This window comes from Mercenaria mercenaria, chromosome 14 (assembly GCF_021730395.1).
Source record: "Mercenaria mercenaria strain notata chromosome 14, MADL_Memer_1, whole genome shotgun sequence".
NCBI lineage: Eukaryota > Metazoa > Mollusca > Bivalvia > Venerida > Veneridae > Mercenaria > Mercenaria mercenaria.
Genome location: NC_069374.1, coordinates 44294544 through 44313416, shown reverse-complemented (window position 1 = coordinate 44313416; position 18873 = coordinate 44294544). Strand labels below are relative to the sequence as shown.

The window sequence follows — 18873 nt, the reverse complement described above, 5'->3', positions numbered from 1 at the left end:
GAATAGTTATAATATGTATCGACCAAAGTGTATAAAGTTCAGAAAAATGTAGGCCGGCATGTCACGTGGTATTTGCCTTCTACTACAAATGACATAACATGCGTGTCATAAACGATACAATTTATGTCTACCATCTGTTGCAGGGCAAGAGTAATAGTGTTATATAATTTGTTTATTGGCATATTAAACTGTGATATATAGTACCCTTGTACTGACAGTTATAGGGACTTTCTTATCTTACCCAACACACGTATTTACTTCATGAAACTGTTAAACAAATGAGCCGCGCCATGAGAAAACCAGCATATTGGCTTTGCGACCAGCATGGATCCAGACCAGCCTGCGCATCCGCGCAGTCTGGTCAGGATCCATGCTGTTCGCTTTCAAAGCCTATTGTAGTTAAAGAAACTGCTAGCGAACAGCATGAATCCTGACCAGATTGCGCGGATGCGCGGTTTGGATCCATGCTGGTCGCAAAGTCACTATGCTGGTTTTCTCATGGCGCGTCTCAAATATTAAAATGAAGCTGTTCTATTTAAAATAACTCAAGATAATTTACAGAAGATTCAAGTTTTCCATGAGTGTCGTTTTCATTTTTCATCGGTTTGTATGAAAACATAATGAAATATGGAATACGAAATACTGCAAGATACTTAAGACAAATTATTTTTTCTAAACAAAGGGTTGATACAGGACTGTTTTTAATATGATACTGAGCGGGTAACATATGGAAGGTGGGTGATTCTACCAAAGTGATAGCCTGTATCGATGTTTTCTCCTACGTATAAAAAGTGGTTAGTATTCGTATGATAATGAATTTATTGTATCTAACTTAAAATCCTTAAAACACAGACTTGCGATGTTTTGCAAGAGCATCATTTAGGAAAAATCAGCTAAATGTGAAAATGTTTAACTTACTTCACAAAAGTTACCACTCCAATACGTGTTATGTCATCTTTGAGCGTGCGCCACATGTCTGTCAGTACTCGAACCTGGGACAGTGGAATAACTGGTTCCGGTGCGTTAGGGTCAAAAGCAATCACTGGTTTCTTCCCGATGCTACATTTGACCATATTAGATCCCATTTATGTTTTTTTTTTCTAATCAATTAACAGATATCCCGGCAGTGTGTTACGATTTCTACGTGGATGTTCTGCTTTAAATATTAGGATGATATTAAACGAGTGATAGCAACTTTCAACATGTTGTGTAACCAGAAATATTGTTTGTGATGAAATCTCCTTGGGGGAAATTGTTATCGACGCTTTCATTATCACCTTGAGTTAAATGTGAAGCCACTGTGGCCAGAATCTAACAAACACAGATCATGTACATGTACACTAAAACATAGTGCTAAATTTTAATACTGTCGTTTATAACAGTTTCATAAATCATAATTATCTACCTTTACAAAAACTTTTTTTTTTTTATTTCAATATAATTTTATAATTGAGCAGGATAAAAAGCGTCTATATTACATTCCAATTACAGTCTGTCTATATTTCTTTGAGATATATTTAGGTGAAATTTCCAATATGTATTAACCGCTGTAGTTTTATTTGTTCAGATATGTTTAATAGCCTGTTAACCGTTAAAGAAAAGATATCACATTACTTTCAGATGAAGCAATTAGGTGTCATAAGAATTAAGAATTTCAGTTTCCAATTTTGGAAAGCAAAATTAATGTTTTATATCAGTATATTGAAAAACGTGTATAGAATCGCCATTTATCGCCATCTATTACAATGACATATATATCCGTTGCACTTTTTGTCGTAGCAGGTTATGGTATCATCGTAAATCGTAACGAAACTCTTCGTGTGATTTCGTGTTCTACCGTTATGACAATCGGCAACTTCCGTGTGATTTCGTGTTCTACCGTTATGACAATCGATTTCGTGTTCTACCGTTATGACAATCGGCAATTTCCTTGTGATTTCGTGTTCTACCGTTATGACAGTCGGCAGTTTCCGTGCGATTTCGTGTTCTACCGTTATGGCAATCGGCAGTTTCCGTGTGATTTCGTGTTCTACCGTTATGATTATCGGCAACTTCCGTGTGATTACGTAATGACAATCGTCAGTTTTCGTGTGTTTTCGTGCTCTACCATAATGGCAATCGGTAATTTCCGTGTGATTACGTATTCTTCTGTAATGACAATCGGTAGTTTCCGTGTGAATACGTATTCTACCGTAATGACAATCGGCAATATCCGTGAGTTTATGTATTCTACCGTAATGACATACGGTAAGTTCTTTGTGATTACGTATTCTTGAATGCAATTAAGGCATTCCTAACGGTAAACGTAGTTCAAACAAACACGGGTTTCTGTGCTCGAAAACGTATACATGTGTGACATTTAAAAAAATTGTCTAATCCTCGCAACAAGTAAACTTTATTTATAAAGATAGAATAACTTATATCTGATTGTGTCAGTTGCCATTCGGTTTGATACACAGTATTGACGAAATTTGCAACTGTTGACAAGTCGCCATATGACCTATAATTATGTCGGTGTTACGTAAAACCTAATAAAAACAAACCATTATAACTGTTGATACAAAGTGCGTCATTGTAGCGGAAAGAGTCACAAACAAGCTTTAAATGAATTATAAGAATATCTTCCAGCTTAATGACACTTACGGGATTTAAGAAAAAAAAATATTCTGAGAAATCAAAGAATCTCCCTAAAGAAAGTAACCATGGCAACTCGACTAAGCGTAAAGTCCATATGTATCAATTTTCTCTCACTTTGAATAAAAATTATGCTTTGCCATTGCATCATTTTAAGTCTTTATCGCATATCTGAAACAATATATTTAATATTCGTTTCTTTGAAAATATATTAAGTGATCTACAACAAATCTTTATCAGTATTTTCTTTTAAAAATTGTATTTTTGTAAGTTTTTAAATTTACGGCTGCCTCAGATTTTACAGACGTACATTTAACCAGCCGTTACAAATCAACATCTAATGCTTCCTTTTCCATCGAGGTCAATCTCTAATCAATCAGTTTATTAATTCAGGGTTCATTGTAACAAGAAGATATATTTCCAGTCATACGAAAAAATTAGATCCATCGTGAAAACAACCATAAAAGACGATAATGAATTTGGCTACTAGGTAAATCGGTTGCCAACAGGTAATCCCGCCTCAGCCAGTGTACCGTTATATCTATAATTTTGATCATATGGATAAAATGTGCCAAGAAATGTAGGGTCATTTATCTTATAGTGCTTTAACGGCTATAAGCAAAATACATTGGTCAGGCTATCGGAAACTAAATATTATAAATATCGATATAATCAGAATGCCTTTATAACGGTATTTCCATGAGACACATTACCATGATAACGGAATAATCACTTTGCAAAACAATTCATTCTGTGTTAGGTAGACGTTCGCTAGCTAGTTTATCTTATAACCATTATAATGAATTTATTTATTTTGCTGTCTCTTCCGTGTATTATTTCAACACGAACGGGCACCTGAGTAGAACCACCGACCTTCCGTAAGCGAGTTGGATGGCTTTCTCACATGAAAAATTCAACAGCCTGAGTAAGGTTCGAACCCACATCGATGATGGGCAAGCATAATAATGAACTGGTTTAAACAGTTCTGTGTGTAATCAAAAATCTGTGGTTGGACCTTTATTATCAAGTCGTTAGCCGTAACACATAACAGATCGAAATTCAATTTCTTACTAAGCGTTGCATCTTATGCCAGCTCGAAGATAGAACAAAATTTCAGTTTTGATCTACCTCAGAAGATCGAAATCCAAAAAGTTCAAAAAATCTTTAATTTCAAAATTATAGCATTTATAATTTCGAGTCAGCCCAATAATCTAATCGAAATTCATAATATTACGAAAGGGGATTGAATTTACAGTCTGTTCAGAGACTGAAAGTCGAATATCAAGCAAGCATTGAATGCAGAGTTAACTTGAAAATCATACGTAATATCAGTAGTCGATGTAATATTGAAACATGGATCTGCTAAAGAGCATAATTCAAAGTTTAGAAATTGTGCCAGATTGGACTTTTCGAAATTCAAGGTTTTGAGAGGCTACAAATATATTACTTCTGGTGTTATATTTACAGCCTGCTCGAATTTTCAAAACAATCGGCTGAATGTGAAACTAGTTTTTGAAACAGCTGAATTTGGATCTTTTTTCAAATCTAATTTCAAACTCTGCTCGGCGTGTAGAATATCAAGAACTGCATGTTGAACCAGTTTAAACAGCAACATCCAAAATTGTAAGCTGAATATCAAACCAATTGATTATTATTTCAATTACAGCACAAAATTAGGTGTTTTCTTTTTGAAATTTTGTATTTCTTTCTTCTTACCGGATTGAAAGTTTCATAATAGCTTGAATTCAGTTCGAGTGCTGGCTCGAATTTAACACTGAACATTTTAGTTTCGAGCTCCGAACTTCGAACTGATTCCAAATTCGATGCGAACGCGAAATTCTGTTGTTCTTTTTTAAAATTTGTTATTAACTGTAAACAAATCGGATTATGGAGCGTCGACTTATTTCTAATTTCGTAAAGATTAGCTGATCCTTACCGTTCGGGATCTCGGATGATAGAAAGAATTGACGGAAATATACCAGAATGTTCGAGTCTTGCCGATAACGAAAAATACCTAAACCTATCTTAAAAATGCTTATAAATAGCCATTTTCTTCTTCACAGAGAAAACTTAAATCAATATGGAACAATGTAAATGAATACAGACTACTCTGTTTATTCTTTATCAAACAAGTAATTTTAGCAAATTATCCATAATTTTACTATATATCAAATTGTAGATAGAAACACATAATGTATACGCAAAATGTCGATCCGTTTTCTTTAAATTCATGTTAAAAATAAATATGAATATTATCACATTATTTGCAAAGCTAAAAAACAAGGAAGAATATCCAACAGGGAAAGCCACGTTCCAAAGCCACGTCCCAAAGACGCAGCCTCCCCAAAGGCACACACGAACAACACTCGCACAAACACACGCACACGCATACACAGACGAGCGCGCGGTTAACGGACGTAAAGCGTAAAGTTCCCGCGCCTTGTTAATAGGCTGCTAAAAGGAAAAAAAGTGCTATAAGAAAATCATTTTTCTCATTGATATATGATCGGCCTTATTGGAGCATCTAGCCACTGCGGTATACAATTATGGCTTCAATGTTTGAGTTACGGCAAGCAGTATCATTGTAGAGACAATAATTAAAGATTCTGTGGTCTCTAACTTCGTGAGAAATCATGTTATAAATGAGACTTTATCTGATGCAATATCTGCAATAATTTATTCGTGTATTCACACTGACGGGATAAGTCGAAATGAATCATTAGGGTGAAAATTATATAGGACAATCGCTTGACGTAACCAGAAGTGTATTAATTAATTAATTTCATGATTTGAGATTAATCCTATCAAGTATTTGTGGAATAATGTTTGACTATATCGTTACAAACAAATGCAGTACAGACAGAAGTAAAAGCTGTATTGCAGACGTGAGAATTCCTGATCGGCTACTTTCGTATTGTGCAAGTAACGATTCAGAGAACTTGATCATTTGACTCGACAGTGTTTCTTACATAGCGAAATTACTTGACATTATGTACATAATGGTTTAGGTATTGTAATAATACCTAAAACATTATGAACATAATAGAATATTCATGATCGTAAATTTCCTTTCCAAAGTTAATATTTGTATCATATATCAACTTAAAATCTAAAGAAGTAAGCGCATAAATGATATTTCGCTGCCTTATAGCTGAAAACAGAGAGAATAATTTCTGTTTCATAGCAACAGCATTATTACTACAGTACTATGTTTAAATACTCATCAGGTGCAGCGGTTTGTCTAGACATAGATGTAGAATATCTTCTGTAGTTTGTTCAAGAAGAGGCAAAAGTTTACATAGTATTATTTTATTCATCCACTGACAACATTATATCTTTGTTAATTGTAATGTTATACAGGCACAGTATTATCGTTCCGTGTTTTATTATCGTTCCGTGTTTTATTGAGCATTTTGGCGAATTCTAGTTCATCTAAATCGTAATCGGTTGAACAAAATAAAGGAAAAGTTCAACATGAAATAAAAATGTAAGAAAATCATTTGAACCAATATCCATAAATTCACAATAATCGTTAAAAATGAGGTTATACAGCTTCTTTCCGTTTGAATAATTCAACAAAACTTTAAAAGGACAAAAAATATTCTAAACACACTATGAAAATTGACAGCTCTGAAATTTAATATAACTGCTTCTTTCCATAAAATATATTTTATAAAGCTATTGTAAAAACTATGTATTTTGTGACTTTATTTGAAAATTCTTTTAGATACACACATACGTACTATTGGTTGACAATTCAGCAAATTACAAAATATGTTACATATCAATACAAAGTGCTTAATATGCGAAAAATATTTTGTATTCAGGTCAAGTTCAAATGTTGAACCTGAGAAAGTCTATTCTTGTGAATCAGTCAAATATTTCTAGGTCTTCTGATTAAGTGGAGTCGAATATCCAGTTGAGATTTTTCCGTTGTATTTCTGGAAAATTCACATACTTGTCAAGAACATATTTAGAGTTTTCTTCTTTATGATATCCAAAAGATAACTGAGAATTCTAAGATGCATCAAAGTATATTTATCATTGGCACATATTGTCTTCCTTTCATTTAAATTATGATCATATAAATCATTTCTTATGATAAAATAAAGAGACCTCTAATATAAAATATATCCCTTTACCGATGTATTTCAGTGTGTTACATTTGATGTTGTTGTTTTATTAGCTATCTGGGGACAAAAATATAAGACACGTGCTGCAAAGACTTACACATACAATCTACGTATTCATAGTAAAGTCCAAAAAAGTGTAATGAATTGTACATGTATGTATTTGTTGTAAACAAACTACGATATATCAAAATTACACCCCAAAATATGCCTGCACCTATTGTCTGTCAACATGTAAAACTGTTCATTTACTTGCGGAATTCTATGTTTTTACTCACTGTTGAATACTGATATTATGTGTGGCAGACGATTAGATGAAAAGTAAAAATGTTGCACATGACCATATTATACACGAGAATGTTTATCGCAAAATCTAATTTGAACAAAACTAAGACGGAACAGAACTGTTTCATTTTCGGTTGCAATCAGTTATCATTCCTTTGTGTTTTTATAAGATATAATAAGCAATAGAAACCACAATCGCTGCTAAAATTGAATAAAAAAAAATGTCACTGGTAGGGAAATGTAGACTGTATTTTTATCAATACTTTGGCCAAATCCAGCAGAAATCCAAATCGTACATCCAAAGAAATCAGTGTCCCAAAACAAAACAGTCGAGAGACAAATACAGTTAAACAGTTCGACAAAAAAGACGGAACGAACACTTTCAGGAACGCAGTAGGGCACCGTTTCGGAAAAACACTATTTCGTGGCTTAAGGCGGTCAGTTGCTCATAAACCATCACTCTTCCTCCCAACACGTTTCGGAGTTACAGGAATTATCCCCGCCATATGAATAATTTTCCTGATTTTCCAATGTACAACTTACATTCTATTTTTGGAATGTGAGATGTTCGTACGCGGGGTTATAAGTCAGTGCTCTTTCTCAGTTTCTTTAATAACATATCAAAGCCACATCTATATATAATTGAAGCGAAATCCTCCAAATTCTGGTTAATGACAAGTGCAAATTAAAGAGAAGCCTGGGTAATTACAAAGAGATCTCAGAAAAAAGATTTATAGTGAAAGTGTCACTGTTAATAATCTTAAATGAAAATTTTGAAGATGACAAAATGCGTTACCAGATAACAATCTTTAACTGACTTCATCAGATAAGAAGTTTTGACAATGAAAGCTGACAGAATAAAAGTTACATGCCAAAAAAACATTCTTAAACAAAGAAACAAAAAAATATCAGATTTATGGAACAGGAACAATCTGTGTTATTCACAGGTTGTTTTAAGAAAATTAATTTTGCAGAGTTCCTGTTTGAATCCTATCTAAGTCATTCGGAAAAAGTTTGTAATTGAAACACTTGTCTACAAAGCAATGTACGTAATTTACGGCATACGTACGTGGCACGTGGCTTCGGTAATGAAAAGTAATTAATCCTGCCTCCATGCGAAATAAAGGGCATAATCAAAGGGTACAATGGATTCTATTTTATTAGACCAGTTACTGAATACGATTTTGCCGAGCTTCTTTTTTTTCAAAACGATCCCATTTCGCACTGAAAACTTCAACGCATAACTTCAGCATATTTTATAAACAAGCTTTTATTAGGTACGTGAGACCGGCACGAAATTTTCAAGTACCACAAGAACTATTTATAACGTAATCGCTCAGGGCAACGGAAGCTTAGTCATCCAGAGTATTTAGATTTGTACGCTAAAGCAAAAAATACTGAAATCGGAAAGGAATGTTATTGAACCGAACCATCGAGGAAACGGTTGAAACTGAACTTTGGATAAAACTTCACTTGGTAGCAAATTCAAATTACTTCGTCATGTTCAGCGATACACAGAAGTATGGTAGAAAACACAATGTAAGCGTGAGTTTTTCCTCTTTCATTTCATAATTTTAAGGATTTTTAAGCTAGTTCAGTTTAGATTACAAAAATGGCTGTGTAAATGTGCAACATACATATGTGGTGTAGTTCTAAGATAAATATCTTATTGCTTGAACCAATAAAGATTAAGATAAAAAGGTATACAGTTTATCAGATAGTATTTGTTACTCTGCAGACATCGCCGTAATATCTATTGTTGTTTTTACCTCCACACCTAAACTCAATATTTCGTATTTTTATGTATATTTATTTCATTTGTTGAATGTTGTTAATATTTCTTGAGGTGAAATAAATCCAATAAATATAAACATGATAAATAAGTTGACAGTGTGGTAATGTATTACTATCACATGTGTCAAGGACTTATTGTATTTATACGGAGAGTCTAATATACATTATGCAGATACGTTCTGGCTCTCTGTTATTTGTCATTTGATCTTATTAGGCTACCAGCCGACTTGTGGCAGGTTCTAACCAGGTGCCCGTGAAATAATGTAATGGAGCTTCAAAGCCTGATTATCTAATTTTTAAATATAATTGATCACGATGAAATTTGATGATATTATAAATTTATGCAATCTTCCTTGATCATCAAATCTATTTTTTTCAAATATTGACATTATGTCTTTAACCTTTAGCATGTCGTCTGCTGGAAATGTCGTCTGCTAAAATTGTAAAGTTCATTCAATTTGCTCCAAAATTGGAAGAAATATTTTCCGAGTAGCAAACAGCTTGGAACCTGATCAGACGCCGATTTCTGATCTGGTTCCAAGCTGTTTGCAAAGGCTGTTAAATTCGCCTGCAGCAGGCTAAGGGTTAAAGAATTATTAAGTTTAAAAATCTTTATCCTATTAGCCTGTGTAGCTAATACTCTGGTAAAGCCTCGGTCACAAAAACCTTACGATGTCCGTACGGTTTTAAAAAATCGTACGAGTCCACCAATTTTAGAATCTTTACGGTCTCTGTACAGTCGTAGCGTCTGGTCAGTACCTACGGGTCCCTTACGATTTTAGAGGATGCAATCGTAGGATATCCGTACGGACATCGAGGACAAGTCGTGCGGAGCTCGCATGGAGTCTGGCCGTACCTCGTACGGTGGTCGCGATTTCGTACGCTCGCACGACACTCGTACGGAGTATGTGCGACAAGAATAAATAAGTTCGGCGACGTCTGAAAAATTTTCAAATTCGACTGAAAACCTGCTCGTACGAAGCTCGTAGCGTTCTTGTCACCAGGGAATAACAAGAACGCTACGAGCTCCGTACGAGTAGTTTTCAGTCGAATTTTGGCAAACATCCGTACGGACATTGTTCGACTCGCACGAGCGTCTTACGGATTTTTTAAACCCGAAGAGGACTCGGTAGCTTGGTGAAGCATGAGATTTTAGAAGTCGGGAGCAGCTCGCAAGAGCCCGTACGGGAACCGAACGGGCCCTTTAAGAGCTCGTACGGGCAACGCGCTATGTCCGTGTGAATTCTGAAAATTGCGAGGCTTGCCGATACTCGCACGACTATCGGAATGGACTCACACGGTCAACGTACGATGTCCGTACAATATTAAGGACACCTGCATGAATTCCTTGGTGATTCGAGGTGGTATAAAAACAGGAATGTGCCGCACCATACAAGATACGGCCGGACTCCCTGCGAGCTCCCGCGCGACCTGTCTGCGATGTCCGTACGGATATCCTACGATAGCATCCTCTTAAGGTCGTACGGGGCCCGTAGGTACTTTTACTAGACGCTACGCTTGTACAGAGACCGTAAGGATTCTAAAATTGATGGACACGTACGATTTTTAAACTGTAATGGTCATCGTACGGTTTTATAACAGAGGCATACTACAAGTATATTATTTACATCTGTATGACAATTTAAATGACACCTTTTCAATGAAAACAATTTTCATTCTCATCAAATCTTTTGCATAGTTACATAGAAGTGAAATAGATGAAACAGTATAACGTTTCCAATGAATACCATAGTCCATATTGATAGAACAGGATATGTCATAATTTTGGCTTAAGTGTTCACTAATACCCGAACCCGCTCCAATACCTGAATCCCTCTACCAAGATTATTCAAAATCTTCTGGTTTATCAAAAACATGATCTCCAAAGGGCTTGCTCATTTTTTTTTCATCTATATAGTGGACAGTTTTAAAATCTTCATACAGGAAACTACTTGACTGATTTAAAAATGATTTACATATTAAATGTTTCTTTGGTGACTTTTTTATGTTTTCGTTTTTAAATGTGACCTCCTAAACACGTGGGTCTAAGATTACTTGTCAAAAAAGACATGAATGCCTGGGGTGGATCTAGTTTTCCCTAAATTTTTCTATGGAAAACTTTAACATATTTTTCGCTGAGTCTGCAGACCAGTTTTAAAATTTGTCTGGTAGTAATGGCTATTCGAGATGTGCAATTTAGGGAAATAAGACCATAACAGCCCACTTGTTTTGTCAACACATCACGTATTGTGTTACATCAAATATTCCACGATACGGTTTTATTTGCCAAGTCTTTTATCAGTGAGCGAATTTATTTAAATGGTATATTTGAGAATTCTAATTTGGTGCCTATTTTGACAGAGTACGTGTAGTTTTCTACTATTAAAAACAGTAACTAAGATTATTTCATTTCCAGTTTATCTATTAAATTAGATCCTGCAGTTGAATTTTTGTGTCCGACCTTCTATTACTACGTTTGCATCAGACCTTTTGTTGCGCATTCAATGTGGCTTGTGTTAAAGATGTGGTATTACAAAAGCCATTGTAAACCCATAGAATAAGCTGACGATAAAATAGGAAAAACATTGCTTTATGCAAATCATGCAACAATGCTCAAACCGTGCCATTTAATATAAGATATTTTAATGGTAATTTAATTCTATAGTATTCGTCTGATAGCTTTTATTGCAGTTTATGAAAATGCCAGTAAGTTTGATAACAGTAAAACAAAGTGCGTAATTTTAAACGATTTCTGTCGACATTATCTAACAATGTAATCCTACGAATTTAAAGTGACGGCATTGATGATTTCGTCATGATAATTACTAATTAAGTCAGGGAGACTGAGTCAATACAACAAAAAGGAGCCTTTTTGTGCGGAGTAAGAATTTAGGAGTAAAGTGGTTTGCATTTACCATTTCAAGTAGCTTCACTTTAACTATTCGGCTATTCTTGGACCTGAGATGAAGAAAAATAAGGTAGATATTTTACAAAATTATTGACCCTTTTGTAATCGGTATAAGTTATATTCTTACATATCTACATACCTAGGAGAATATTTAGGGTGAAACTTATTAACTTTTAAGAAACAGGCACAGGTTAGCTTAGTGTAAAAACTAGTCATCGGTCTGCTTGTTATGTTACTGTTAAACATTACATATGTGACAAGGACTTAATGTTAAACAATATCCGCAATAATCCGAAAGACAAGGAGGCTTTCGTTAACATACTGGGCCAAATTAATGAATACAATAAGAATAATACCCATTTGTGACAGGAATCTTCACTTTGATTTACATGTGAATAATCACCTTCCACAAGCCTTTTTCGGCGAACGCCGTCTAAATTCGTTTTCGTTTCCTATGCCACGTGACTTCAGTTCGCAAATCAAACTACTTGATAACGCATTATAGATAATTTATCAAAATGGAAGATTTATGTAACACTCTGCCTGATTGGACGAGAGTGTCAATTTCTTTCACTCTGTTGATTGTGCTACGCTGAGTGAAATGTAGACAAAGCGTTCATCCTAAACGACGCTGTTCACAGTTTTAAAGCTAACTTTGGCTCAGTATATTTAGCAAGAATATTGATATATCTCAAAATGATAAGTAAGTTTAATAAATATGATAAAAACCTGTTCAAATACCAACATATGTCAAATTAAAGAAAGAGCTGAATACGGTCTGCGTATCACATGAATAAGGGTGTGATAAAAGTCTTTTATGTAGAGAAGTGCTTTTTAAAAGATTTTCCTTGTTACAATTGTCGTCTGTATATGAAAAGGTGTCTTGCTTTTGTGACTTATTCAGATTGCATATTAAAATGAGTACTTGTTAGCTTTGATATATTTGTTATAAATTATTGAACTGATTTATTATATATGAATATTTTTCTTTAGTATGGTATGCAAATATTGAACTCAGTTGAAATCTGTTTTATTATATATATGCTATATAATGACTGAATCTCATTACACTGAAATGAAGGTACGCTGCATACAGTTTATCTATGTGATATGACTATTTTCAAACTTTCCTTATGAAACAAAAATATTGAAATAATTACAATTATATGTTTTGCTTGACCTTCACTTTTTTTATAGGTGTGACGTCATTGTCCAAAGATTCGTGAAAAGCGAATATGCTTTTGTTAAAGCGGGATCAGTTGGCCTATTTTAGAAATAAATAAAAATAATAAATAAAAAAAATCCTTTAATTGATTTTTTTTCTCATGTATTCTAATCAAACTTGATTTGTAGCCAACTTTGTTCAGCTGGGACATTTGACCCCTTTTAGGGGCTGCTAGAGCTAAAACTAGAAATGCCTTTATACAGCGTCTCATGAACAGCTTGGTGGATCTTTGTCATACTTGGTCTGGAGCATCATTATAAGGTCCTCTTCCAAATTTATTTATATAGGAACTTGGGCCCTATTAGGGAACACTATAGCTAAAAGTAGATATGCCTTTCTTCGCATTAACCACTAAAATGTAATGGATTTTTATCAAACTCGATGTATAACAATATCGTAAGGTCTCCTGCTATTTTGTTACAAATGGGGATAGGGATCAATTTAGCTAAAAATATAAACACGTTTAATGACCTCGCTTCATGAATCTTCATCAAACTACTGCTGTAATTATTCGCCTAAGGTTAACGAAATAAAATTGCAACCCTACGAAACCTTTGCGAAAAATTAAAATAGAACCATTTAAATTGTTAAAGTGCGGTGTTTAGTTTTACAATTTGAAAAAAGTTAGATGAAAGCTGAATGTTAGATGAAAAATTCATAAACTTCTATCCTTATTACAATTCGCCGACCATCATTTTTAAAGATATTTCTTGTTTATGTATGTTCACATGTCTAACCTGATGTATTTATAGATTCAATTTTCAATGACTTGATACTATAATCCGTATTGAACCATAGTACATATACTGCGGCATATTATTTGAAGCAAACAACTTTCAAATTGAAATAATTCCTTTGGACTGTTTACAAAGGGTAAGCTGGTTCCCAGATACCTAATTGCTTAATGCACTGTAAGCACGGTAAAGAAAGACTCTTCATGGTACTCGTAAACTTTGGATTTCTTTTCCGTAGTTTTCAAACAAATATCCCATCATGATACCGACCAGTGAACACAAGTAAGAATGAGGAATGATACATTTTTTTGTCATTTAATTTAAAAGGAATACCGTTTGCAAAATTATTTGCTAAATGGCGTCAATATCAGGTTATAACAAATAAATACGTCTCACTTACTTCACAAATGTTATGACTCCTACTTTATGTATATCATCCTTGAGAGATTCCCAAACTGTCCGCAGTAACTCGGCATCCTTTTCACTAAGGTTTGGTGGAGGATCTGCAGGATTAAATGCTGTTTTCAAGTTATTGTTGTCTTTCTTAATATGAATTAAGTTTTCAAACTTGGTCGTAGTATTTCCCATTTTGTACTAAACTGGTCCTTAACTTTGTGTATGACTGTATTAATTTATTATCGGTTACTTATAAAGTGCAATTCTTTTTTTATGTTTTACCTTTTTCGTTTTATATTATTTCCACTATAATCTTCAACTATCACAGTGGAACTGATGTCATTATTTTCATTTCCGATCACAGTAAATCAAAACCATTGTTCAGTAACTAATATCACATTAATAATTATTACTTTCTATTTATAACATCATATAATCGTATCTAGGCAAAATATGAACAGCAAAAAAAAATCCCAACTTCTTGCCATAAAATCGTAGAAATCTATAAATAATTAATTCTTAATTATTTTCGAATTCTGGAACCTCTGCAACCACATTTTGTCAATATTCTAGTCCATATATGATCAAAGGAATGTCAAGATATTGAAACACACAGATATTTATCAGTATGTTATCATTTCCAAAAATTTACACACAACATATATTTACAAAATTTTCAAAACTGCACATTCAATTGAATATTGTATTTTATCAGCTGTCATCCTGTTTGCACACTGGAAAGCCAAACACAATCTGTGCAGTATATCAATGAATATCCCTGCTTACTCTCCTGGAATTGTCACAAACGCTGTCTTTTATACGGCAGATCCCGATATAATGCGTCTACAGAAAACTCGTGAAAACGAATATAGATTAGATCCTATCGTACGGTCTGAGACGAGCATTGACATACATGTCGGTGACGAGACGTTCTTAATGCAGCACAAAACTTAAGTTGATGTATATATGCAATATCTGAGAACGTTTGTATCTTCAATATCTCATAAATGCATTCATTTAAATCATATTATGGATATATTATTGTAAACATGTTTTTACATGAAAATGATTTATACTGAAGCGCTTTTGACTAATTAAGAGTACGCTTATTTTCAGCAAGATTTATATCTTCTTTTTTTTTTTTTTTTTTTTGCATGTGTGAATTTCCCAAGACAGTTAAAAATTGCATTCATGATTATCGGCATCTTTGATAACAAGACTTTTAAATGAGTTAATGTATACACAAAAATAAATAGGATTTATGTATTTTAATCAAAACGTCTTCTTGATATAATATAATCTAAGTTTCGACTATTAATCTTGATACACGTTTTCTAAAGTTGTCTTATGTAGCATAAACATCTTATTTATTTTGTTGATGTACATTCCTTAAACGAGCCGTGCCATGAGAAAACCAACATAGTGGCTTTGCGACCAGCATGGATCCAGACCAGCCTGCGCATCCGCGCAGTCTGGTCAGGATCCATGCTGTTCGCTAACAGTTCCTCTAATTGCAATAGGCTTTGAAAGCGAACAGCATGGATCCTGACCAGACTGCGCGGATGCGCAGGCTGGTCTGGATCCTTGCTGGTCGCAAACCCACTATGTTGGTTTTCTCATGGCACCGCTCAAATAAGTGTTAACGATGTTTATTCAGTTATACACTTTCTTTCATGGACAACGTATAAATGAATGATAAACGTTTAAATGGAAAAATGCTTTATTATGTACAGAAGAATCCATGAGTAACTGCGGATAAAATATATCATAAGACCCCACGAATTTCTCTGACTTAAAACCATTTATAAATGTAATGTTTGGTTTCGTATGACTGAACCTTAAAATCAATTATGCATAAACATGAATCTGAATCTCTGACATCAAATATTATGAAAATTGCAAATTTAAATGCATTTGGTGTGTACTAAACAGAAAATGAAATTGGACAATAATCTCAAAACAACAAAAGTCGACGAGATTTATTCGAAAACAAATATGCGTCTTATACGTCTTTACGAGAAAATTACCTTTACCACTAAGTCATAACGAGAAAAAAACCTACAATATTTTTTCTTATTATGACTGGCATTTAGATCATTTGACAAAAAAAATAATTATCGCAAAATCAATGCTATATTTCTTAAGAAAGCTTTGAGATTAATAACTGAGTGACTATATGTTATGGAAACATGAGTTGTTTTTATTAATTTCAGAAATCGAAAAGCGTTTGTAATGCTTCGTCTAAGTAAACTGCCTTATGTTTATATTTAGCACGTTAAAAGTATTCCGCCGAGGGAGTAGTAGTAATTTGATTCGTTTCCCGGCTCAGGCATCTTTTCTGTTCTTTATTTGACATTTTAAGATAGATTAGAAACAAAAACTCATATTTTAATGTCCATAATATGGCCAAACTTCAATTTTAAAGAAAGATCATTTTTTGCCAAAATCTGGAGGTCAGTGCCTTTAATATCTCCTTTTACGAGAACATATTTCGTTATTATAAGAAATGATATCGTTATTACAAGAAATAGTATCGTTATTACAAGAAATTATGTCGTTATTACAAGAAAGTCGTATCGAAATTATGTTATCTAGAAAATATTGTTTGTAATACCGAAACTTATAATATAAAAATTAAGCAGTTTTATGTTATTTTCGGACTTTGGTGTAGAAATATGAAATTGCACATTTCTGCGGGTATAATTCAAAGTGGGATTTCAGTATATGTATTCCAATTTTACACACACGCTCTGCGGCATTTGTAAAATCTTTAAGGAAACAGACTTCTATCTTCAGCTGTTTCTGGTTTAGAGTGCCATAATGTGTATTTCAGCGCTACTTTTTATATACAACAGAAAGATTCTATAAAATAATATTTCGCAACAAAGCAAAGAAATAATAGACTGAGTTTCAATGATGTAATGATGTATGCAACGCCCCTCATGTTTCAAAGACTGAATTAGATCCCACCCGAGGACCCAAAACATAACAACACTATATAATGGTTCTGAATGACCCTTTATGGCACTAAAAACTGCTGCCCTAGTAGTGGAAAAAAGGTTTTTATACCTTTTTCTGAGTCTCTGGTTTTACGACCGTTTCCTCTTCTTTATACGTACCTATTGGAAAATAGCCGCTTTGAAAGTAGATAAGAAAATAATTCATTCTCCATTGATGCTATAGAAATCTATAGGCAGATGTTGCATGCAATGTTGTATTATATTTTGTATTTATCAAACAATGGCACTCATCTGATTACAGTGGATGAACAAATCAATCAACTTCCCGGAGTAAAATCAGTACAGATGCCTGTGTTCTTGTTCAGAACACAAGTCACCGTGTCTTGTATATTATATATTATCTCTTTTCGGTACACCAAAAATTTATGACTTTCGTTTCGTATAAAACGCAATACGATAAGGCACCTCACAGAACACTTGCCGCTGTTTTGACGACGCAAGCATGTAGTCAGGGTAGTCGCTGGTGACCTGTGACCGGGAAGTTGATAAATATAAATTTCTAACATGGCTCGATTTGACTTCCAGTTGCAGAAAGAAGGAAATCTAAGTTCTGCATATTCTGCGATAAACAACGGTTGGCGCGCGGACCGGTAAAAGAGCATTATGACGTCAAATTGACGTCCGATACATTACTCCTCGGGTAAATGAAGTCCAGCATAATATTTATCAAAATATGTCAATGAGCATGTCAGAATGAAAACAATCAATGCCTTCTTGTGATTTGTCATCTAGTTTACCACGGTTCAGAGTTCAGATGCTTCAGTATTTAACCACTCGGGCTAACGCCCTCGTGATTCAATCCTTACGCATCTGAACTCTGAACCGTGGTAAACTAGATGATAAACCAACCGAAGGCCTTGATTATTCATTAAATAAAAAAGTGCAATTTGTTAAAATCAAAACTTTTTCAACAAATAGAAAAAAAATATAGGTAAATGTAAGAAATGAATTTCAGAGATAATAGATACTGTAACTTCAAAATCCTTTTATTTCATAATCACTTGTGAAGTTGGAATTTGCCTATATCTCCTATATAAAAAAATGAACAATTAATTTGTGTTGATTTTGACACCGGAAAGTTCATTCTATTAGGGAATTCAGCATTATTTACTTGAAAAATAATAAGTATCAAAATTAGGTTTATCGTAGAATAACTCGAGTTTGGAGTTCTTATGTGTATGAATATATCACGAAGGCCGACCATTAGAACGACAAACGAGGGTTATTTTACGATAAATGTTATTTACATACTTCATGTACTTATTATTTTGATTCTAACACGACTTACTTCGAATAACGTTAGGCGACAATCAAAGGACTTTTTTCATCAAACGTAAATCACAACTGCCTGCCACGCCGCAGCATTTAGCCAGAACACAATGCGCACGCAATGTAGTTCACGGCAGGTTGCTCTACAAGCATGTAGGTTATTAACTGGTCGTGTTAGAAGTAACTATGTTCAGAATAGAACAAGTCGAAAGATTTCCTGCGGCCAGAATTTATACAGTGAGAAATTGTTATGGATGTATGTGCGACCACTCAGCCTAAAAAAGTAACTTATGGGTGAATAACGTCCTTGTTTTTTATTTTTATTATACCATCACGATTTAATGTAGGAAATATTACTCCATTCTACATGATTTAAAAGTACATCGCAATGGTCTATGAAATCTTTATTTCTGAATTCTGAAAGTTATTATTTTCATAATAATTATATTTCCCTTTCATGTATAACATAACTTTTAGC

The 18873-nt window shown here is 33.9% G+C and overlaps 1 protein-coding gene across 1 annotated transcript in view; it reads right to left on the bottom strand.

Annotated features, from left to right (window-relative positions):
• The window catches only part of LOC123527430 (neuroglobin-like), an 89487-nt gene extending 74585 nt beyond the window's left edge, over positions 1-14902 (bottom strand). Inside the window, exon 1 of the mRNA XM_045306875.2 lies at positions 14111-14902. Coding sequence (XP_045162810.1) covers positions 14111-14298 — 188 coding nt within the window. The 5' untranslated portion in view covers positions 14299-14902. The remainder of the gene's footprint in view (positions 1-14110) is intronic.
• Between the last annotated feature and the right edge of the window lie 3971 nt (positions 14903-18873).